The sequence below is a fragment of the Arachis hypogaea genome, chromosome 14 (genome assembly GCF_003086295.3).
Source record: "Arachis hypogaea cultivar Tifrunner chromosome 14, arahy.Tifrunner.gnm2.J5K5, whole genome shotgun sequence".
Lineage (NCBI taxonomy): Eukaryota > Viridiplantae > Streptophyta > Magnoliopsida > Fabales > Fabaceae > Arachis > Arachis hypogaea.
Genome location: NC_092049.1, coordinates 3020307 through 3043957, shown reverse-complemented (window position 1 = coordinate 3043957; position 23651 = coordinate 3020307). Strand labels below are relative to the sequence as shown.

The 23651-nt window shown below is 34.8% G+C and overlaps 2 protein-coding genes and 1 long non-coding RNA gene across 6 annotated transcripts; all 3 read right to left on the bottom strand.

Moving 5' to 3' along the window:
• Positions 1-321: 321 nt before the first annotated feature.
• Positions 322-3444, bottom strand: LOC112740980 (uncharacterized). Of its 4 annotated transcripts, none has more exons than XR_011870535.1 (8): positions 2793-3434; positions 2561-2680; positions 2117-2188; positions 1789-1855; positions 1054-1377; positions 864-944; positions 719-781; positions 322-620 (listed from the first exon to the last, which is right to left on the bottom strand). It is a non-coding gene; the product is annotated as an uncharacterized lncRNA (long non-coding RNA). The 4 variants fall into 4 exon arrangements; XR_011870536.1 differs by having other exon boundaries at positions 1054-1115; XR_011870537.1 differs by having other exon boundaries at positions 1054-1105.
• Positions 3445-17153: 13709 nt separating this feature from the next.
• Positions 17154-21101, bottom strand: LOC112740979 (protein DETOXIFICATION 16-like). Its single transcript, XM_025789739.3, has 7 exons — positions 19218-21101; positions 18427-18971; positions 18247-18333; positions 18093-18149; positions 17631-17988; positions 17475-17561; positions 17154-17385 (listed from the first exon to the last, which is right to left on the bottom strand). Exons 1-7 carry the CDS (start codon positions 19467-19469, stop codon positions 17311-17313), a joined length of 1461 nt encoding a protein of 486 aa, XP_025645524.1. The 5' UTR covers positions 19470-21101; the 3' UTR covers positions 17154-17310.
• A 46-nt stretch (positions 21102-21147) lies between these two features.
• LOC140173086 (DExH-box ATP-dependent RNA helicase DExH3-like) lies at positions 21148-23644 on the bottom strand. Its single transcript, XM_072213582.1, has 4 exons — positions 23496-23644; positions 22829-23137; positions 22403-22513; positions 21148-22238 (listed from the first exon to the last, which is right to left on the bottom strand). Exons 1-4 carry the CDS (start codon positions 23598-23600, stop codon positions 22194-22196), a joined length of 570 nt encoding a protein of 189 aa, XP_072069683.1. The 5' UTR covers positions 23601-23644; the 3' UTR covers positions 21148-22193.
• Between the last annotated feature and the right edge of the window lie 7 nt (positions 23645-23651).

Below are 23651 nucleotides of genomic sequence, written 5' to 3'. Positions count from 1 at the left end.
AAGATCTTTTCTTAGAAACTCATCCAAACAAGCTCTATGAATATGCCATTTTCATGTTTGAGAAACAACTAAAATATTTTTTTTTCCTCTTTTACATCCATCCTAAAATAATTCTTTTGAATTTAAAAATTTGCTTCTCTTAATCTCCAATACCAATCAACTTATTCTTTTCATTTTAATAATGAAATATAAGTTTCGACAGTTAATCACATGTCCCAAAAATAAAATAATTATGAAGTATTGATATAAAGCCTTTCTTTGACTCTTCAAATCCAAAAACAGAATAAACGTACAAGTAAAAAGTTTCATAAAAAAGAGGACTAAATAAAAAAGAATTAATTAGTAAAATTAGTTTGCCAAAAATTCCTTTCAATAGTATCCTAAGAAAATTTAGTACTCCTAAGTATAACAATTAATATGAATTATAAACCTTATTTGACATATAGACTAAATCTCTTTTAAAGTTAAAAATAAATAAAGTTGAGGTAAAATAAAATTAAGATGATCAAACTGTATTGTCAATCAACTCCCAAAACTATATGAAGATTGATGATGAATGAAATTATTTCCTCCCACTTCAAGGCCTCTTCTTTCACCATAGCAACTACTTCACTCATCCTCTAAAATAAATAAGAACATTTCAAACCCGTTAACAAACAATAACAACTACTGTCAGAATCTATTTCACAATTGAAAATAAATTACAAAGCTTCATCACCTCTTCATCATTATAATCGTCATTCACCATAGATTTTGACTTATTAGAATCTCCACCCTCATTCTAAAACATTAAGAGCTCAACCATAAAATTAGTATGAATCACAATATAAGAGAGAATAAAAATATTGAGTTAAAGTAATTACCAATTCTTTGTTGTAGGCCCTTATATCGTCCTCATATGCTAGTCAGTTCTCCAGCATTTGCTTGGTATGAAGCTTTTTTTCCTGAAAAATGATAATATAATGAATTAGAGAATAAATCCTAAAACAACAACAAAAAAATTGGAAATAATTGTTATCCGAAGAAAGAAGAATAATAAAAGAATCAGAGAACATGTTTGCTTTGTTCATAGCATCGGACATGGACTTCTATCTGACACCACCAGCTTTTCCAACCTCGGATTTCAAGGAAACATAAGCCGATCAGAACAGTAAACAGCATTGAAAATTTGAAATCTCAGAGAAAAGAAGAAAAATGATAATAAAAATAAATAGAGAACAAAAAAATTTAATTCAAAGAGCTCGATTACATGGTATCGAAAATAGGAAGAGCTTGATTATATATATATTTCATTGGATTTAATGAATGCATGAAGAATCCAGAACAAAGAGCAACGGTATCGTGTTCTAGTCCTTCGACCCTGCATTCTTGATTATCCTAAACAAAATCCAAATGAAATCTCACCTTGTTTTAACAATAAACACGTGAAAGAATACAACTTGAACATTATTTGGGAAGAGCGGAAATCAGAAAATGGAACCAAGGAATGAGTCGATCAAAAAGTTGAATAAGCAAAGGAAGCAGAAAAATAGAGAATCGTTATTCGAGAATTTTTGCGTTGAGACCGAATTATACTAAACCAAATCCACACCTGTTATACATAAACTTTCTGTGTGCGGAAATTTCAAAGAGAAAGGTGAGGGAATCAAAACTCTCTGGTATGGGAATCTGTCTCAAAACTAATTCGAACGAAAAAATAAAAATAATAAATAAAGCTCGAAGTATACTCCATTAACTATCACCAACTTAAAAGAGAGATCCAAAGAAGAGGAGTTAGTATATATGTACCAGTTTGTTTCTTCTGTGGTTGAGCCTTTTGTGGAACTAAAATTGAACTGAAACTCAAGGTTTGGTTCTGTATTTTTGTGCGAAATCAAAAAGAAGAAGAAACATTATGAGATGGAAAAGGATGAAATGGAAAATGAAAAAATGGGAATTTCAAAAGAGGAAGAGTGAGGAGAAGAATTGAAAAAACAAAAGAGAAAAAAATCATCTTTCATAATTTTATAAGGGGTAAAAATGAATCTCTTCTTTTCAATTCAATTTTAAATTCAAAATTTAAATTTTAAATAACTGAAAGTTAGCAGTATAAAACAAATAGAAAAACACAACTTACTGAAAAGGATGACCCATTGAACAAAATACACAGCTTCTGACAAAATTTGTTGTTTCCTTTGAGAGAATTCAACTACATATTAATATCATTGAAGAAATAGCAATATACTGATATGTTAGTGATGAGTAAAAAAAAAACAAATCACAGATATAATATCAATGTGTTGACAAAGGAAATTTTCATCCAATAAAAAATGTTGACATAAAGATTCTTCAAGTAGATTATGAATAATGGAAACCACAATTACAAATGATTTGGTAAATTGCAAAAAAAAAAAGGTAAAACAATTAAGAGAATATTATTTGAAAAGAAATACATTACTAACTTGCGTGGAAGCCCATGTTCTCATTATTCATGGAGGCACTAAAATAGTTTCTTCAGATCAATATAAAAAAAAAGTAAAAAAAAAAAGTGTGAAAAAGTAGCAATTGGATAAAAATTCACCTGGATACTGTATAGTATGATATCTTTGAGGGGAGATGAGCGATTTTGCGTTGCGGAAGTAGCATAATATGCTTCACAGAAAAGATCACATAAAGCTGCTGAAAATTACGGAACCCGCAGCTGAATCGTCGGAAAGTGATGAAATAAGGCATGAAGAAGAATGTGAGATATGTCTCCGTATTATGAATCATATTTGAAAAATTTGAAATGAATAAAAAAAGAACATGCAAACCTGGATTGGCTGCCGGTTAGATCTCACCGCTATGTTCTTGTCGCTGCTGCTGTGCTCTCTGCTTTCTTAGTCTCGCTGCATGTGCTCTCTGTGCCTGCCGCTCAATTCGTTCTTTGATCTACTCTCTTCTTCCTCCTCCGTACCAACCACCACCACATTAACAACCACCACGAACTCTATCGTGACCATTGCAACCACCACCACCAAGCCTCCTCCACCACCATAGCGGTCCCACCTCATCCACCGCCATAACCCCTACCACCACCGTTGCTGTCTCTTTAATCACCACGATTCCACTGAACGTTGGAGCCATGAGGTGCGGCGGCATCAACAGTCTTGTGCGTCCATGGATTCTGTTCTCTACCTTCTTCCTTCTTTAATATCAAGCTCGTAATAGAAGAAAGGAAGATTTAGAGAGTTGAAGAATTGGAGAATATGACATATAGGTTAATTTGAATTTCAAAAAATTTTAAATTTCAGGATTTTTTGTGATTTCTGGTCAGTCAAAATTAAGAGCGGGAGAAATAAAGGGAAAAAATTGTTAGAAAGGAAGAATACATTGAAGTATCTTCTAGAAAAAGACTCTAAAGCATAACCAAGCATAAAAAAAGAAGGCATAAAACTATGAAATGAAGCATAACTAAGCATAAAAACAGAAGGCATAAAAATATGAAATGAACCAATTAACTAATGTTTGTGTATGTATGAATCATTGCATGCCATGTGAATGATGATGGATGTTAGAGAATCATTAGAATCAATTTAGATCAATTAGTATCGTTTATATTTATATAGCATATCTGTATATTAATTATAGGATTCTATGCCTTTATTACTTTGATTCATTTAGCATCTATAAATACCCCTTGTATAGTGTACTTTTCATCAGACTAAATATACACAAAACACTTTCTTTAGTTTGGTCTCTTGTTTCTAACATGGTATCAAGAGCTTAGGTTATTCTTTTTTCAGAAACAATTAGTTTCTACCTCCGTTATCTTGTTTCACCGGCAGTACTTTGTTCTCCGTTTTTGACTTCTTCCCGACGCCTTTCTTCGTCACCGCCGCCACCTTCATCTTCTATTTGTTGCAAGCTTTCGAACGCTGCCAACCTCGCCGCTGGACGCGCCCTCACGCGCCGCCAGAAGTTCGGTCACCGCTTCAGGTTCTCTCTCCTCAGACGCCATCCAGAACCATTGGATCCACGCCCAGGATCAACGGTCCCAGACAGCGCCACGTGTCGTCGCTAGCACCCATGCAGATCCGCCCAGCTCGCGTCCGGCCCGACTCGGACCGACCCGCATTATCCGACCCGCTGCCAGCTCCGTGCTCACGTCAGCGCTGACGCATCTCCTCCTCCTGTCGCGTGTTGCCACGTGTCTTGCTCAGCTGACAAAGCAGCTGACGTGGCCGCTGACGTGTTCGACAGTGGGACCCTCCCTGAGGTTTTTTGGTGAGCTCTTTCCAATTTTGCCATCCGTTTTCTCATTTTCTGCTCTAAAATTGCAGTTTTCTCTCCTCTCCTTGATCTATGTGACTACTATTATAGAAAAGTCAGATGTTTTTGCTGCCAGAGACAGAAAGAATAAATTCTGTCGAAAGTGTAACCGTTCTGGGCACCTCTTCTCCGACTGTCCTTCTGTTGAATGTCGCACATGCCACCAGAAAGGTCATATTAGCTACCATTGTTCACAGCTATTCTGCTATTACTGCAAGCTCTTGGGACATTTAATTACTGCATGCCCTACTCGCCCACCACGTCCTGATCCACTCAACATGTCTCCTGTCTCTCTATCTGATATTGCATCTCTTCTTCAGCGTCTTCTCTCCATTTCTGGTAATACCCCTGTTGCTTTTTCGACCCTTCCAGGTAATTCTAAATGGTACTTTGACTCGGGTTGCTTTAATCACGTCTCCGTTGTGTAATAGTTTCTCGTCCCTGTCTACCACTACAAATGGACCTTCTGTCAATACTGCAAATGGCTCCCTCTTGCACGCAACACACAAGGGTTCTATATCTCAGTCAACTCTTATTCTTCCTGATACTTATTATATTCCTAAATTAAACTTTAATCTTATTTCTGTTGGTCAACTTGTTGATCTGGGTTTTGAAGTCACTTTTTCCGTTTCTGGTTGTTGTGTACAGGATCCTCGGACGGGACAAATCATCGGAACTGGACGTAAGATCGGAAGGTTGTTTGAACCCGAGAATCTTCATATTCCTCCTATACCAAATCTCTGTGCTGCTTCTTCTCCCTCTACCCTTCACTTATGGCATCAACGTCTTGCCCACACCTCATTAGGAAAACTGCATCCTCTTGTGTCTCAGGGTGTTTTAGGTCAGGTTCCAAATGAATCTTTTGATTGCATTTCTTGCCAAACTGCCAAACAACCTGCTCTATTTTTTCACAATAATTCATCTCTTGCTTGCTCTCCTTTTGATCTCATTCACTCTGATGTTTGGGGCCCGGCTCCCACTGCCTTTATGGGAGGAGCTTGATACTTTGTCGTTTCCATTGATGATTATTCTCGTTTTACTTGGGTTTCTTTGATGACTAATCGCCATGAGTTACCTCAGATCTATATCAACTTTGCTACTATGATTAAAACTCAGTTTTCCAAGGTCATTAAGGTTTTCCGACGTGATAATGCTATGGAATACCATGACTCTGAACTCTTAACCTTTCTTGCAAAACAGGGTACTTTGTTTGAGTTTTCTTGTCCTGGTATGTCTCAACAAAATGGTAGAGCTGAACGCAAACACCGTCACATTCTTGACTCCGTCCGTGCAATGCTCCTTTCTTCTTCGTGTCCTGAGCGTACTTGGGGTGAAGCTGTTCTTACTGTTGTTCATGTTATCAACAGACTCCCTTCTTCTGTTCTTGGTAATGTTACTCCCTTTGAGCATCTTTATCATACCTCCCCAGATTATAGTTCTCTTTGAGTTTTCGGTTGTGTATGTTTTGTTCTTCTTCATCCTCATGAACATAGTAAACTTCAACCTCGAGCTCACATGTGTTGTTTCCTTGGTTATGGCACTGAACACAAGGGTTATCGTTGTTGGGATCCTCTCTCTAAATGCATTCGTATATCTCGTCATGTTGTCTTCTGGGAGCATCACATGTTTTCTCAGTTCTCATCCTTTGAGTCAATTCCTACTACTCAATCACCTTTGTTTACTAACCCCAATGTTGATCTTTTTCCTAGTGATGATTCTACAGATTCTATCTCGAGTGACCCTCCACAGCCTCCTATTCTTCCGCCTTCTCCATCTCCCGATGATTCCAAACCGGACGATGATCATGCTTCTACCGTGATGCCTCCTCCTCCCGCTCGTTCTTCTAGGGTAAGGAATCCTCCTCCTCATCTTCTTGATTATCATTGTTTTTCTACTATCCTTTATCAACATGAACCTAAGTCATTCAGAGAAGCCTCCACAAATCCAAATTGGCAACAAGCAATGCAGGAAGAAATACAGGCACTTGAAAAAGCACACACTTAGGATTTGGTTGATCCTTCTTCTGATCAGGAAGTTGTGGGCAGTAGATGGGTATACAAGATCAAGACTCGCTCTGATGGATCTATTGACCGTTATAAGTCCCGCCTGGTTGCTCAAGGTTGTACGCAAGAGTATGGTATTGATTATGAAGAGACTTTTGCTCCTGTCACTCGTCTTATGTCTGTTAGAGCTCTTCTTGTCATTGCCGCGGTTAAAAAATGGTCTCTCAGTAAGATGGATGTGAAGAATGCATTTCTTAATGGGGTTTGAAAAAGAGAGTCTATATGAGACCACCTCCGGGATATCCTTGTCCTGCTAGTAAGTTTTGTCTCCTTCGCAAGGCACTTTATGGACTTAAGCAAGCTCCTCGTGAATGGTTTGACAAGTTTAGCACTACCATATGTAGTCTTGGTTTTACTTCTAGCCCTCATGAGAATGCCCTCTTCATTCGTAAAAGAGAACGTGGAGTTGTTCTTCTACTTTTGTATGTTGATGACATGATCATTATTAGAGATGATGTTGATGGTATCTCTGATCTCAATGCCTCACTTCACCATACCTTTGAGATGAAAGATCTTGGTTCTCTCAGCTATTTTCTTGGTCTCGAGGTCATCTCCACCGATGATGGCATCTATCTATCATAGGCTAAGTATGCTTCAGATCTTCTTGCTCGTGTTAGGATTACAGATAGTCACACTGAGTCTACTCCTCTTGAGCCTAATGTTCGATTTACCCCTATGGATGGCACTATTTTGGATAATCCGACTCTCTATCGACAGTTAGTTGGGGGTCTCGTCTACTTGACTGTCACCCGACCAGACATCGCCTATCCGGTTCATGTACTTAGCCAGTTCTTGTCAGCTCCTCGTACTACTCACTATGCGGCAGTTCTTCACATTCTTCGCTACATCAAAGGCACTATATTTCATGGCCTTTATTTTTTTGCCCATTCCTCTTTGTCTCTTTAGGCTTACTCCAATGCTAATTGGGCTGGTGATCCCACTGATCGTTATTCTACTACTGGTTACTGTTTGTTTCTTGGCGACATTCTCATTTCTTGGCGTGCTAAGAAGAAAACGTTCACTGTTCGCTCAAGCACAGAAGCTGAATACCGTGCCCTCGCTGACACCACTGCTAAGGTTATCTCGGTTCATTGGCTTCTCGAAGATCTGGGTGCTCCTCAATCGTCTCCTACTGATATTTTTTGTGATAATCGCAGTGCTATTCAGATTGCACATAATGATGTGTTTCATGAACGCACCAAACACATTGAAATTGATTGTCACTTTGTTCGGCAACGTATCCTTATTTATGCTGTTCGTCTCATTACTATTGGAACACTGGATCAGACTACTGATATCTTCACGAAAGCTCATCACCCGACTCGTTTTCAGACTTTGTTATCCAAACTCAAGCGGGTATCCTTAGCTCCCACTTGAGTTTGAGGGGGGATGTTAGAGAATCATTAGAATCAATTTAGATCAATTAGTATTGTTTATATTTATATAGCATATCTGTATATTAATTATAGGATTCTATGCCTTTATTACTTTGATTCATTTAGCACCTATAAATACCCCTTGTATATTGTACTTTTCATCAGACTGAATATACACAAAACACTTTCTTTAGTTTGGTCTCTTATTTCTAACAATGGACATATCATAAATAGTACCTCCATAGCTGAGAGCATTGACAGCGTGAAATTCCACTAACTTGAAACCCTCTATTAGAAGAATTGTATTAGATGTATAATAATACTCTCTGAGATTTATCTTTTTCTTTATTTGTTCTTCATCCAAAAGTAAACACCAATGCCACCTCATCCTATCCTATCCTATAATCCTATCCTATCCTATCCTTTAAAACAAGGTTTTTTCGGTAGTGAAAATCCAACATGGCATGCTCCAGATTCATTTTCAATCATTCCTTCCTCTTACATGAACCTCATCTCTCCCATCCCGTGTCATTGTTGTCACTTGCCACAATACAACAATTGGGCACAAAAATTCAATTTTTGAATTTTGAATTCAGAATCAAAATTGAAAAAGATATTCATACCCATCATTTGCATTCTCCCTCTAGTCTCAATTGCTATTTTTCTTTCTCCTTCTTTTTCATCATCATATTTGGTTCCTCTTCCTCTTCAGTTCGTATCTCCGTTCACTGATATTATTTTTCGGTTTCTTCTTCTTCTTCTTCAGTTCTTTTTGTTCCTAATCTCCCCTGAAGGTGGAGATTATAGAGTTTGAAGGCAGTTGCTGTCATTGTACCCGACGGCTCCAACCTTCAGGGAAGTCGTCGCGGTGGAAGGGACGGCAGCGGTGGTGATAAGGGTTACGAAGGTAAAAGCGGTGGCGACGTCGACTATGATGGTGGAGGAGTATAAGGCAGCATGGGTCTGACTGGTCACCGTGGAGTTTATCACGGTGGTGAATAAGGGGGAGGATGTGATGATGGTCATGCATGCTAAAGCAAATTGTGGAATGGGTCAAGGTATGCAACCAAGGAGGAGGCAGATGCAGAGACAGGTTCGACGGCGTTTGTGCCGGCGTTTATACCCTTCTTGCCATATTCTCTCTCATAGATTTATCATTCATGTACATAATGTCATTATTTAACATTAACATTGCCCTAAATTTCATATTTCAAAGTTTGAATTCAAAGTTAAAAATTAGAAAAGAATAATATTCCATCAATTATTTTTGTTTTTGTTTTTATTTTTCTCTTCGGCTCCTCTTTCTTCTTCTTCAATTTCACCACTTCTATCTTTTTCATCTTCTTCAGTTTTTTTTCCATTATCTATTTCTGTTTCTCTCTTCTTCTTCAGATATCATGCTTGCCACTCTCATTGTCGCCCTTTCCTTTTCAAACTTCTATTCAAACCCATGCTTGCCACTCTCATTGTCGCCTTTTCCTTCTCAAACTTCTATTCAAACCCAGAAGCCACCCACTGCTCCTTCTCCTACCAGCGACGGTATGTTACCGATTTTCACCTCATTTTTTGTATTCTATTTTTTTGAATCTATATTTCAATGATCCCTCTTTAATTTCATGCCATATCTAACATCTTGCTTTGTGCTTAATAATGTGTGCTGGCATCTTTTCAGGGTCGTCAATAGATCAAGGAATAGCATATGAGCAAGAGAATGAAGGGTTCTTTTCTTCTTTATCTGATTCTATTTTTCTGTTCTTTTCTTATTCTTCATCGTCTCAGATATCTTTATCACCGGACAACCTTTCTGAGTCATTTAGTGATGCCGTTCCAGGACTCAGAGCTGAAGGAAGTGCATACCGGAGCGCTAGGGCTCAGATAATCGCCGCAAGGAGGTGCGTTGGGTCAACGTCATTGGCGACATTCACAGGAACAGAAGAGATACGTCGAAGCCTTCAAATGGCTCTGAATCCGAATCGATTACGAAGTTCTGCTAAAATACTTGCTGGGAAATGACTTGCTCCCTACCTGCCAATCCCTTGGTGAGATGTACCTTCGCCTCGAGCAGTTCTCTGATGCTCTACCTTACTAGGTAATACTCTAATTTCTTCTTCGTTTTTTTCTTTCCAATATGTTCCTCAACGTTGCAAATTTTCCTCTTTCGATTGCAGAAGATGCAGTTAGACCTTGCAAGTTGCAAGGAATGCCCCTGCTAAGGTTTCCTTAGTTTTCTTGCTCTTTGCGGCATCCTCCACTACGTTAGGGCAATGAGTCACGGGTTTTGAGTGATTGGAAGGGTAGAGTTGAGGGTTTCTCCGGTGGTCTACCTTTTGGTTTGCATTACATTTTCAAGCGTGAATGGATGTTGAAGTCACTCATCAGTTAGTATTTGTGATAGCTTTATGGTTCGTAATGCATTTTTGTGTATAATTGCTTTTGTATGCACAACGCCTACCTCACTTCTGCTTCAAAATGGGAGTTCCTTTTGTTCTTATAAGCTCCAAAAGAGCCAAAGATAATCATCAATCGTTAATACAAAATTACTCACGTGAAGCTACTTTTTACATGGATACTAGCACTTAGTTATATTTAATCTTTCTTTTTTTGGGTAAATAAAATGAAATTAATATTATTATTATTGTTGTTGTTGTTATTGTAAGTACTATCTTATGATTCATGTCTCTTAGTTTTATATAATGTGTTTAAAATTTTAGGGACCAAATGCATTAGATGAATGATGAATCTGAAATTTTTACAAGGGTATATCGTATTTGAAGCTTGCTAATGAAGTAAACTATTGATGATTTATTATGTATTTTATAGGTATTTTATTTTTGTCATTGTAAGATTTATGGGTCACACTTTCAGTTTGGCTTATTACTTAAAGTCTCACTAATTGATTGGGTTTGTAGTTGATGATAATTTTTTTTGTGAGACTTGATTTTGATTTGGCAGAGAACCTAAGTGATTGTATGGATGTTCAGATAAAGAGATGAGCTGCAGGAAAACAAAAAACCAATATGCAGTCACTGCTATCATCATTACAAGATGTATCTCTTTGACATAAATTTTGTATTGCTAATATATCATTTCTCTTTAGAATTTTGGAATGTTCCTTTTCTACCCTATGTTCTGACTTGCATTCTTAGTTATTACTCTAATGGAAAATATAAAGGAAGTGGAGACAATAAGTTTTCTGGTTTTGTTTTTAACCAGATAGTCAAGAATGAAAATATAAGCAAGAATGATCAGATCCCGAGGATTGTAAATTAGAAAGAATGCACCATATATGTAAACGAATGCTGCTATTTTTTATTAAATTATTAACCATGTTGCATGTACCATATGATGCTTTGTGTCTTTCAACTATTATCATGCAACCAATCATTATATGATTTAACATGTTATTTATAATGTTGATACTGCTTTGATACTATTCAAGCACATTTAGTGAGATAAGCTTAGTTGTATTGTTTATTTAGCTCCATTTGCATGACCCTTAAGTGTTGCATGCAATTGCACAATCGTTCCTCACATTTCCGATTGTTAAATTTTGGATTCTGTCAAGAATTCTATCATTTTTTTCTGCTTTAGTTAGTGATATCCTTTCTTTGAATAATGGTTAATTTCAGGGGTTTGTTTGCTATTGGTAATGGATGCAAGAAGTTAAGAAATCTAATATTAAGTCACAAGGGTTTGGAAGCAATTGCTACCGGATGCAAGGAACTTGCACATCTTGAAGTCAATGGATGCCACAACATTCGAGGTTTGGGACTAGAATCCATGGAAGGATCTTGCCAGTATGTATGTAAAATAAGGAATGAATTAACCATTCAATAAATAGGCAACATAAGGAAGCATGGGACACATGTTTGGCCTCTTTATATTTACATTTGGTCAAGTTTTTCATTGCTTGCTATGTGTGTTTCTCTGTTTATTTATCGTTTGTGGTGCTAAGCTCAGCTTTCTATCGGCAGACGTCTTATTGAGTTGGCATTATTTTACTATCAAAGAATTATTGATGTTGGTCTTCTTCAGGATGGAGAAGGATGCAAGTTCCTATAAACTCTTCAACAGGAAGATTACTCAAGCCTTGGGGATGGTGCTATATTTGGTATACCTATTGGCTGTAGGAATTTAAAGGAACTTCATATCCATTGCTGTTATGAGGTACTTCATTTGCATGCCTATTTGGTTTACCATGTTAAACTTCATTTAAAAATGAATATTTTTGGGATGGCTCACTTTCAAAATTAGGGCTGCACATGGATTGGATAATATCCGCATATCCGCGATAATTATCCGCATTTGATCCGAATTTTGCGGATATTATCCGATCCGCAGAACCATCGGATCGGATCGGATTGCGGATTCGGCAGTGATATCCGCGGATCCGATTCGCAAGTCCGCATATCCGCATATCACATATAAATAGCATAGTTTAAGAAAGTAAACCCTAATGTGATATGAATTTTAGTGTGTTATTTTATGAATTTTATGATATTTTATTTTTAATTTTTTTATGTTGTACTTCAACTTAGAATAATTAAACTTGAATCTTGTGTTATTATTTTGTTTTTGTTATTCAAGAGAACTATTATTGATAATATTTTATGAGTAAATAGGCTTAAACAGATAAAAAATAAATTTTCTGGATTTTTTTTTTGTAAAAACAGCCAAATAAAATCTTAAAATAGTTTTTTTTTTTTAATTTATGCGGATATACCCGATATCCGATCCGATCCGATCTACATGATTAGATCGGATCCGGCCTAAAAAAAATGCGGATATCGTATCCGATCCGATCCGATCCGATGAGTGCAGTGCGGATCGGATAGAATTTTAGGCTATATCCGATCCGATCCGATCCGATCCGTGTGCAGCCCTATTCAAAATGCTCTCTGTGTAATGTGATATAGGAGAATGACTCTAACTCATTTTGTCTCAACACACAATTTTACTAATTTTTTCTTTATCTAAATGGCTTCTTTTGGTGATTCCACATTCAAAACTAATGTTAGTCAATAAAATTTGAAAACTATGAGAATTTGAGACCAGTGAGCTACATGAAAATGAATGTCAACATGCAGTATTTAACTTGGTTACAGCAATTTATTCACGTCCCATGCATAATCTACCATTCCCTTTTGATCTGTTTCATCGTCCAATACTGCATTTCCATTCTGCACACACATGAAAGTGTGTTACGTTATATATATATAATATAGTAAATTAATTGGTATATGCTATGATGTTTATGCAACTTTGGCAAAAAATTAAAAACGTTGCTAAAATTAAAACATATTTTTTAGTATGTTACTCATTTTTGTTGAGTTTGAAGATTAGAAGTGTTTCATCCAAATACAGTTTTAGCATTAGTCTTAGGCTTTTAGCCTTTTTTCTCTTATCTTTTAATTCAGTTTTTCCCAAATTTTTGAAAAGTGCAGATGATTCTATCACAAGTTGAAGTTATTTGGCTGATTTATATAGCTTTATTGCACCAAGTATCATTTCTTATATGTTAGTACTTTTCCATTTTATATTCCGACTAACTATTTGACTTTATGAAAGTATCTTTTTTTTTCGAAAATATTAATTCTTTGTTGTTAATAGTATATTTTTCGTTACTCTCTCTTGAATACGCTTTGTTACTTTTTATCTATTCTGAATCTGCGTTGCTATAGCATATATTTTTTTTTTCTTAATTTGTCCTCAATTTGGCTTATATGTTTGTTACATGTTTTTGGTTGCTACAACCATTAGCTAAATACATATGATTCAGGCATTCATGTATTCATTTTCTAAATTTGATATTTTGATTTCTTTTGCTTTGTCTAGATTTATTGCAATTTGAATGGTACTTTATATCATTGTTGGTTCTAATCTTTTTCTTTTTCTCCTTTCAGAAAACTATTGTAGAATCTTTTAAGCCATCACCCCTTATTTTTATTTATTTTTTCTATTTTCAGATTTTTTTATTAATATTTGATTTATTGGCTAAAACATTTAAGATTGTTTAGCCCTCGAATTTAAACTATGGATGTAGTTGAGTTTGAGTTTAGTTTTGTTAATTTGGGATTAGGTATATTTTGAATTGTACTCAGAAAATAAAAAATAGGATTAATTTCGAGTAATGTATCTTTATCTTATAATAATTATTTTGTTTTATTTTAATTTTTTGTGTTAATGCAATGATTGATTTTATACTTTGTTCAATTAAGGGAGCACCAGTGGATTTAAAGTATGTAGTGATTCCTATAGATGAAAGAGAGTTTTAGAAGATAATAGGGTCATTAAAATTTTACAACTGATTTAAGCTTAAAAACTTAATTTCTTTATTATTATTAATTATTGTTATTCAATTTTGATTTCTTTTTCTTTCCATTATTTAGTATTTTTTTTGGCATATAAAATAAAATTTTCCTCTTTATTTTACTTTTTTTTTTCACTACACTTTTTATTTTTGCCTCCCAACAATAATTATTATGGATGATTTCAATGAAATAGTATGTTGCTTCATGTTTGGATTTGGATATTTTGCACTATTAGGTGTTAAAAGGATCATGTTAATAAAGATAAATAGTCTAAAATAAAATTGAAAGTAGTGTACATGATGGAAAATATGGTACAAAAAAAATTAATAAAAATATACTGCAAATTTATTGGTAAATGTTGTACATGTCAGAATTGACTATTTGAAGTTGGTGTTAGATAATAAGAATATAATTGAATGGATAAAAGCCAAAAAACATGTAAACTGCAGTTTTTGAAGCACAAAATAATTAGCCTTAGGCATATATTTCAGGATCTATTTGTTGTGGTCAAACGTGATAGAAAAGTCAGAGCCAAATTAAAAAAGATTGAGATTAAACCAGTTTTGAAAGGAAAATCAATGAGTTGAATGTTACGAGAACGTGATTTAGTAAGGAAAATGACATAATGTCGAGCAAAACAGGGCGCTTAATATTAACGATTTTAGAGACAAAATGGTCAGTTCTAAAAGTTGAGTGATGATGTTGAATTTTTTTTAGTTGATTTGAATACTATATCTTAAATAATAGTTAGAAGACTTATTTTTTTAATGTATATTTTATATACAGATTGATCATTCTATTGTTAAAAATTTTAAAAATGAAGGAATAATTTACATCACTATAAAATTTATTCTTTTTGTATTTAATAATAGAATTTAGGTTATACAAATTTTGAAACTAAATCTTGGAACTTAAAACAAAAATAAATTAGCTGAGGACAATATAAGATACGTTTAAGATTTTAGTATTTTTTTATTTTTAATAGTTTATTTACCATTATAAAATTATTTTAATTAAATTATTATAAAAAAATAATTTATATATTGTAAAAATTAATTATATATATATTAGTTAATAGTTTTTCATTATTTAAAATAATTAAATACTAATTTTATGCCTTTCAATTTTAATTAACATATATGATATATCTAATATTTTTTTATTATTTTTGTACCATCCCCGTACATGGCACGGGTCGATGCACTAGTTATATGATATAAGAATTGTATTTTCCCTTTACATTTCTCACTTCACTACTACATCTTTCAATATAAAGACGAAAGGAATTATAAGTAAAAGATCGTTTGTAGGTGTACCAAGTCCCTTAATACATATACTACATTTCATTCAAATGGATGATCGGCTAACTTGATTAATGTAAACCTGTTTCCTAAGCAGCTACAATATACTTTAAAGAATAGTGGATAGATATGCCTTCCAACTTCCACATCAAAAACAATGAATTGGAAGAATGCATGATCAGCATAGATTAGTGTCCTTAGTCTGAACGGTAACTGCTCAGCCTCCCAATCTAGAGCTGTTTTCCGTTTTGCTTTGAAACTCGGTAGATTCTGGATGGAATCACCCTTTACAAGAACAAGGACTCCCAGATCTTAAAAAAGGGCACAAGGGCTCAGATTTGTAACATTTAAATTCTAGTTCCCTCACCATTAGTAGCTCCATACACTTACTGTCATTTATATAGTAGTTCCCTCACCATTAGTAGCTTGCAAACAAAGAACTGTAGTTCTTAACGAAGGACTTCAATTGAAAAATGTTTTTTATATACTAAAATTAAAATGGAACTTATTCTTTGTTCTATAATTGACTGATGACAAAAATTGTGTTGTGTAATTTACTGATTTAAATTAAGTTTGATTTTCAATACAATTGATGTGCTTCAATTAAAATAGAATATTTAAAAAATTATACTAATAATAATCTTAACTTATGTCATAAAAACGCGTATTAGCTAAATTTATAATTTATTATTATTTAAATTATATTGATTTAATTTTTATTTTTAAATTTAATCCAATTTTAAATTTTACATTTCAAAATATTTTAAATATCTCGCCCAAATTTTAATACATGTATTTAAATAGTATTCCAAAATGTTAATCAATGATAAAATATAAACGAGATAAAATCTAAATTTTTGAATTTAAATAATAACTCATTCAAATTTAAAAAATGTGAATTTATTCGCGTAATCAATAACTACTCAATGTTTTGTAATCTATATTAATAACTATTAAAGGTAAATTATTCAATGTGAATTACTCCACGTGTCATGTTTTTTCGTTGTTCTTTCTTTTTTATTCCTATGTACACGAAAAAATTAAATTAAAAAATGTTAGAATAATATAAACCGATCTAATTCATATTATAATAATTTTAGCCGAATAATTAGAATGAAAAAAAAATTAAATTGATAGAAAGCATAATCGTGAGTAAACGAAATACATGTAAAGATTTTTATAATTTATAGGTTAAAATATATTAATAAATATCACATTTTTTACGCAAACAAAATAAATAATAAAAAATATTATTCTTATAAACATATCTATATATATAAATATTATATTATTTTATTTATTTAAATAAAAAATCCCAAATTGAAATGATCGAATGCGGTTTATACCTATTTTTTATTTATTTAAAAAAAAAAACGACTTCGTCCCTGAAAGTAAACTGGAAAGATGAGATCCTAAGTAAGAAACCCTCTCCATATGCTTACGTTACGTGTATTCCTAACGGACTTTACTCAATTGCCACTCATTAAGAATGTTATAACCAGAGTTAACAAATATTATCCCCATCAAATGTCTATTCCTTATTGGTCTAACAACATTAGCCACCTTGGCCACCAATAAATTTTGACCACCATAGAAAATACCTAATAATATAAAAGTTGCTGAAAAGATTGTTATTAAAAAAAAACGGTACTAAACTTTCTATAGCATAGCTATCAATAAGATGAAGATTATAAAAATTAATTTTAAATTTTAAAACTTAAAATAATTACAATTATTCTAAGTTTTTTTTATATTTTTATTATTTTTAAATTTTAATATTTTATATAATAAAAAATTAAAGGATAAATCATATAAGCAAATCAAATAAAAATTAATATTATATAAATATTCTAAAATAAATTATCTTACATATATATCCTAAAATAACTCTATTTAAATTGAATCAATTAAGTTAAGTTTTGATTCAGCTAGGATACATTAGATGTCACTAAATTATTAACTCTTTCAGTCACCAAAAAAAATTATTAACTCTTTCAGTACTTGTCTGTCCTGAATTATTAACTCTTCCCGTAGTTATGTTTGCCTAAAAAAAACAAATTTAATCGTATCAGTAACTAATAAGCAAAATTAAAAGTTCAAAGAAAAAGCAAAAAGAAAAAAAAATGTAGACACCTCTTTCTCCCAATCAATACGAAGAGTTATGATCATCAGACTAAGTACTTGAACAACAAAGGCACATATGATTCCAAACCAGAGTCCCTGCACAGTACCTAAATAATTAAGACACTCCGCAAATAATAATAGATTTCAGTTTGGTATTTTACATACCTTTGTTTCAAGATGCAAAACGAAAGCCAATACAATAGCGGACGGAACTCCAACTACGTAATATGAACCTAAGTTAATAAAAGCACCCATTTTCTGCTTTTTACATCCTCTAACAATTCCTGAAAGAACACCCTGCAGTCCGTCCAAGAAATTGGATGCTGCAAGAATTGGCAGCATGAGTCCCACGTGTCTAACCACTTGTACGTCATTACTATAAACATGGCCCCAAACATTGCGTAACAGTATCATCAGTGTTGCAACTAGGATACCCTCAATAATGGTTGCTACTAACACTACACGTACTGCCAAACGTGCAGGCCAAGGATTACCAGCCCCAAGTTCGTTTGATACACGAGTGCTGCAACACAAACAAACAATTATGCAATTGCAACCGTTTACTTGATTTCGACATTTGTCACAAAATTCTAAATGTTCATAAGCATACAGTAGTAATTAAATTACCTTATAGCTCCACTTAATCCCAACGGGATCATCCAAATAGTTGATGCTGTGTTCACACTGAAATTTCCAACAATAATTATTATTAGATCGGTGCAAATAATAATATCCACTATAACATGTAAAGTGCTGGTAGCTAAGAATTGTGAGAACTAACCAAATAGAAAGCACTGATGTTTGCAACTTTGGATTTGGAAGACGACCACCTAGGAGAACCATCAATTCAAACGACCACATTTCCAAGCTGTTCAGCACAATGAGAACCAAACAAAAGCTCATTAGTAGAGGATCTCGAACAATGTAACGGTGGGGAAAGCAACAGTTAGTAGAAACTTACCAAACCATAATAGAAGAAAGAATAGCAAGTTTCAAAAAAGAAGGAATGTTATGGAATGCCTCTAATGAAAATCCAGTCCAAGTTTCTGAACATCTTGAAGAAAATTTTATGTATAAGGCAAGTATCAACACATTCACCCAATACGATATACAATTTGATAAGGCAGCTCCAGTACTCCCTAAGCCAGCTTTGAACACTAACGCCCAACACAAAGCAGCATGCAGTGTAGTAGCTACTCCAGAGCTGAGCATCATTGGAACTCCAATGTTCTGTGTCTGTAGAAATCTAGTCTGACACTGAAGAACACTAGAAGCAAAAAGGTATGGAATGATTAACTTAGCATATCTTCCTGCTTCTGTGGAGATTTCGTGATCCTGGCCAAATAAAATCAAAATGGATTTTGTATTTGCCCAAACAATAGAGATGGGTACGCAAAGAATGGTAAGAACAAGCATGGCTCTTTGAGTGTGTATGCCTAACATCTGATGCTGTCCGGCTCCATATGATTGGCCACACAAAGTTTCCAACGTACTTGCAATTCCCATCTGTCATTATATGAAACCAACAAGGAGTTGAACACAAAGTTAGTTGATTTAATAGGAACAGTTGGCAATGAATTAATTTGCTTCTAGTTTTCATGCCATGGAGGGGTGTAACCAGATCTGATTGGTGTTAAATATTTTTTAACAAATTCTTTATCAAATCCAAATTATAAACGAAAAAAGAAGAGAAAAATTCGATTGTTGAAATCGTAAAAAGAGTATTAAGAGATGAAAGTAAAAAGAACTAACCACTAAACCAATGCCAGTGACAGAAGTAAAGGAAATGGCCATGGAAACGCCGGAGAGAGTCAACACGCTTACATGACCAACGAACATTATTGAAATAAGTTCGATGGCAAAATTAAGAAAATGCACCATAATTAAAGGTGCTGCCAAATATAGTTGTTTTTTTATTTCTTTAAGTATTGTTCTTAACTTGTTTTCATGGGACACGCGAGGTTCACCAGAGATACCGGTATTATTATCCTGTTCTCCCTCCATGGATTAATTTTTACACTAGATTTAGAGACAAGAAGTTTGTGAGAAATTTATGGGAAATTAAAAAAGATATCCTTTCGTTTTGGGTTTTATTGTTGAAGAGAGAAAATAAAAAGAAAGAAGAGATGGTAGAATCATGTTACACGCATGAGTTATAGGGAAGGTGGGAAGCAACTTTCACGCATGAATAAAGGGAAGGTGAGAAACAACTTTTACGCATGGTTATCAAATCTGGATCGGTCTGGCCGGTTCTACCGTAAAATTGGTAAATCGGAAGCTAAATCGGTCCGGGTTACTCTGCTAATCATTCTTGCAATTGAACCGCAGAAAATCCTCCCTCTGTTTACATTGTGAGACCTGAAACAACAATCTTGACAGAAAACTCCTCATGGACCATAAGGCCTTATGCGCGAAAGGACGATGCAGAAGCAACGAGGTGTGTAAGTGTGTAAGAGAATGGTCAATAAAGGCAGTGAAAGATGGCATGAAATTCCCATAGTGCACACAACATCACAGCATTCCAGCTGTGATATTCTCTACTTCAGGCTATATTGGCAAACACTTCCATGAATTCACAGACATCATCATCCCACTGTTTCTGACTTCTAGACAATTCAATGGACAAGTTAAATTTGTTGTGTCCGAAATGCGTCCTTGGTGGATTTCTAAGTACCAAGCAATTCTCAGTAAGCTGTCCAATTATGAGGTCTTGAACATTGACAAAGTTGACCAAGTTCACTGCTTCACAGGTGTGAATGTTGGTCTCAAAAGGTATCCAAAAGAACTAAGCATTGACCCTCAAAAGTACTCCTATTCCATGAAAGACTTCAGGAGTTTTCTGAGAGACTCTTGTTCAGTGAAGAGAGTTAATGCAATCTAATTGAGAGAGGAGGGTGAAGATGAGAATAATAAGAATAAGAAGCAGCAGCCAAGGCTTTTGATTCTTTCAAGAAGAAGAACAAGATCATTCACTAACACAGCTGAAATAGCAAAGATGGCTAGAAGCATGGGATTCGAGGCGATCGTAATGGAAGCTGGTGGAAGCATGTCAAGCTTTGCAAATGTGGTGAATTCTTGTGATGTGCTATTGGGAGTTCATGGAGCTGGCCTCACTAACATTGTTTTCCTTCCTGAGAATGCAGTTTTGATACAAGTAGTTTGGTTTCGAATGGCTTGCTAAATATGACTTTGAATTGCCCTCAAAGGATATGGGACTAAAGTACTTGGATTACAAGATAAGTGTGGAAGAAAGCACTCTTATTCAGCAATATCCACAAGATCACATGATCATAAAGCACCCCCCATCTATTGGGAAACTTGGATGGGAAAGATTCAAGTCTCTGTATTTGGAACAATGCTAGATCTCAATAGGTTTGTGCACATTTATTTACACATTTATTTTGTGCACCACAAGGATAGCAACACCAGCTTTGAACTAAAATGTGGACATAATGACGTAATTATTTTAACATTAGTGCTCATAATATACGATTAAAAATTCATATTAGTTCAACGTAATGTTAGTCTGCTTCTGCGATGATACTAAGCTTTGGTTTAAGAAACTATAGACTAATTGCTTATTAATCTATTTTTCTTTATTTATGGAATGGTTTAAAAATAATTAATGTATAATAATACTCTCTGAGATTACCTTTTTCTTTATTTGTTCTTCATCCAAAAGTAAACACCAATGCCACCTCATTAGTCATTATATTAATAATATGGTATAAGAATTGCATTTTCCCTTTACATTTCTCACTTCACTGCTACTTTCAATATAAAGACGAAAGGAATTATAAGTAAAAGATCGTTTGTAGGTGTACCAAGTCCCTTAATACATATACTACATTTCATTCAAATGGATGATCGGCTAACTTGATTAATGTAAACCTGTTTCCTAAGCAGCTACAATATACTTTAAAGAATAGTGGATACATATGCCTTCCAACTTCCACATCAAAAACAATGAATTGGAAGAATGCATGATCAGCATAGATTAGTGTCCTTAGTCTGAACGGTAACTGCTCAGCCTCCCAATCTAGAGCTGTTTTCCGTTTTGCTTTGAAACTCGGTAGATTCTGGATGGAATCACCCTTTACAAGAACAAGGACTCCCAGATCTTAAAAAAGGGCACAAGGGCTCAGATTTGTAACATTTAGATTCTAGTTCCCTCACCATTAGTAGCTCCATACACTTACTGTCGAAATTGTGACTGGAAAGATGAAACCAGTGCCTTGAAAATGAACATGTTCTTCCTCGGTGAAAAACCACGTAAAAATGATCTATCCAAGATAGAGATCTTGTAGATTCGAGTCAGCTCCATTTAGCACGTTTTGATGAAGTTTTCTTATCTTTCTTGTTGCTCTTTTTCAAAAGCACAGACATATGGCTGGCAACATCGTGTGAAGAATGCATATCACCTTTCAGCCATAGAAGAGCCTCAGCGGCAGCAGATTTTTCTGATTGTTTCTTGTTGCTGCAAGGCTGGCCAACAAAATCCAAGCCATTAAAAATTGATGGTGGAACGGAATTGGTTGTTCTTCAGTTGCCTTGTTTTGTAAGTTGGCACTTCATGTCCAGCCCTGTTAAGTAATGTCTGAAGCTGGTTTTTAAAATTCTCAGCCTCTACTCCAGCACTACTTTTGGAGTTTGTTGCCTCTTTTACTTTGGGTGCAGGTGTGGCCCGGCGACCAAATATGAATCTGCCATCACAGTGGTCCTCAGATATCACCAATCTAACAGCTGAAAGAAGCTCGTCATGCGATTCAGAAGCTGGCAAAACATGCAAAGCATAAAGTAAATTATAAGTATGTCATGGACTTGGAGAGACTGAAAATTGAATGAAGAATAAGTCTTTACACAAATGAATAATGGCTGGAAGAATTTGAGATGTACGGGAATAAAATAAAAACTATGATCAAATGGATTGAACATACTTTTTTCTGTATCAGTTCCTCCAGCTCCCCCTTCAACCGCAAGTAAGTGTTAGCTAATTCAGGTTTCATGAAAAATTCCAAATAACCTCCCAACATTTTTAGGTGACCATCCTGTCAAAAGAATCATATGCTCACCACAAATTGCCCATATCAACAGGAAAACTGAGTACAAACTAAAGGGAGCACAATTGTAAGGAAGCACATACGCCTCCTGCTTGTGTATGTGTGTGTCACTCAGGCATGTTTTTTTAATGAAAATACCATTAGTAGAATTAGAAAATGGATTCTGCAGATGTTGGAGCAGTACAATACATACACTGACGCATATGGATGTACCAAAGTAAACACTGACACACATGAAAAGAGGGGGAAAAAGAAGAGTGAAAATTGGAAACGGAAGTAGAATTAGCATAAACAAGAGATTACCACAACAGATGATACTCCAGGAAACAAACCCGCACAGATGACTGCTCGGACAAGATGCTCCTCATGACTCCATCTACTGTAGGTCTCAGAATTGTGATCAACCAACCCAATATCTTTAAGCAAGTAACAGAATTGCTTTCGAAGGGAGTCAATGGCCCTAAGTGTTTGAGAAGAAAGAAAATTTTGCCAACAGTACTCGTAGCCAGCTTGCTGAGCTTCAGCCTCTTTCCAACCCTCATAAGCTCGGACAAGTGCAAGATGATCACTATAGTCACGAGCAGAAAACTGGGCCTTAGCAGACTCTGCAAGCTGTATGAAACATGCATATAAAACAACTAAATACAAAGTTAAGCCTTTTCTGCCTCACACATAGCATATTGATTATTTTAATCCTACTTGATAAATTAGTGATAATATTTGAGCGCTAAAAAGGAATCAATAGAAGCCATTTTTCTCAACATTAATATGCTCTACCAGAGAGCATGCTTGATACTTGATAGGTCCAACATACTTAATCAGATGATATTGTTAAACTTTAGTTCCAATATTAATATTCCAAAAAACAAGTGATGTCATCACATGATAACATAAAAAATGATAAATCCACTATTTTTCTAGCAAGATTTACATCCAATGTCAAGGGAAAACGATAGTCATGGTGACTTACATCCTTCTTGTCAGCCGGCATCAGAAATGGATCCCTTACACTAAGACCAGCAACAACAGTCATTATGGGATCCAAACAGTTGAAGATAGCGCCCAGAATGAGCATTTTGCTGAGTTTGGGCTCCACAGGAAGAATTGACAACTAGCGCCCTGGAAA

Coding starts and splice junctions, on each gene's coding strand:
- LOC112740979 (XM_025789739.3), bottom strand. CDS start 19,469: ATGGAGGGAGAACAGGATAATAATACCGGTATCTCTGGTGAACCTCGC. Junction 18,334..18,426: donor CTTTCTTCTATTATGGTTTG/GTAAGTTTCTAC, acceptor TGTGCTGAACAG/CTTGGAAATGTGGTCGTTTG. Junction 18,150..18,246: donor ACATCAGTGCTTTCTATTTG/GTTAGTTCTCAC, acceptor TGGAAATTTCAG/TGTGAACACAGCATCAACTA.
- LOC140173086 (XM_072213582.1), bottom strand. CDS start 23,600: ATGCTCATTCTGGGCGCTATCTTCAACTGTTTGGATCCCATAATGACT. Junction 22,514..22,828: donor CTGGAGTATCATCTGTTGTG/GTAATCTCTTGT, acceptor TTCTTTTGACAG/GATGGTCACCTAAAAATGTT. Junction 22,239..22,402: donor AGGAACTGATACAGAAAAAA/GTATGTTCAATC, acceptor ATGTTTTGCCAG/CTTCTGAATCGCATGACGAG.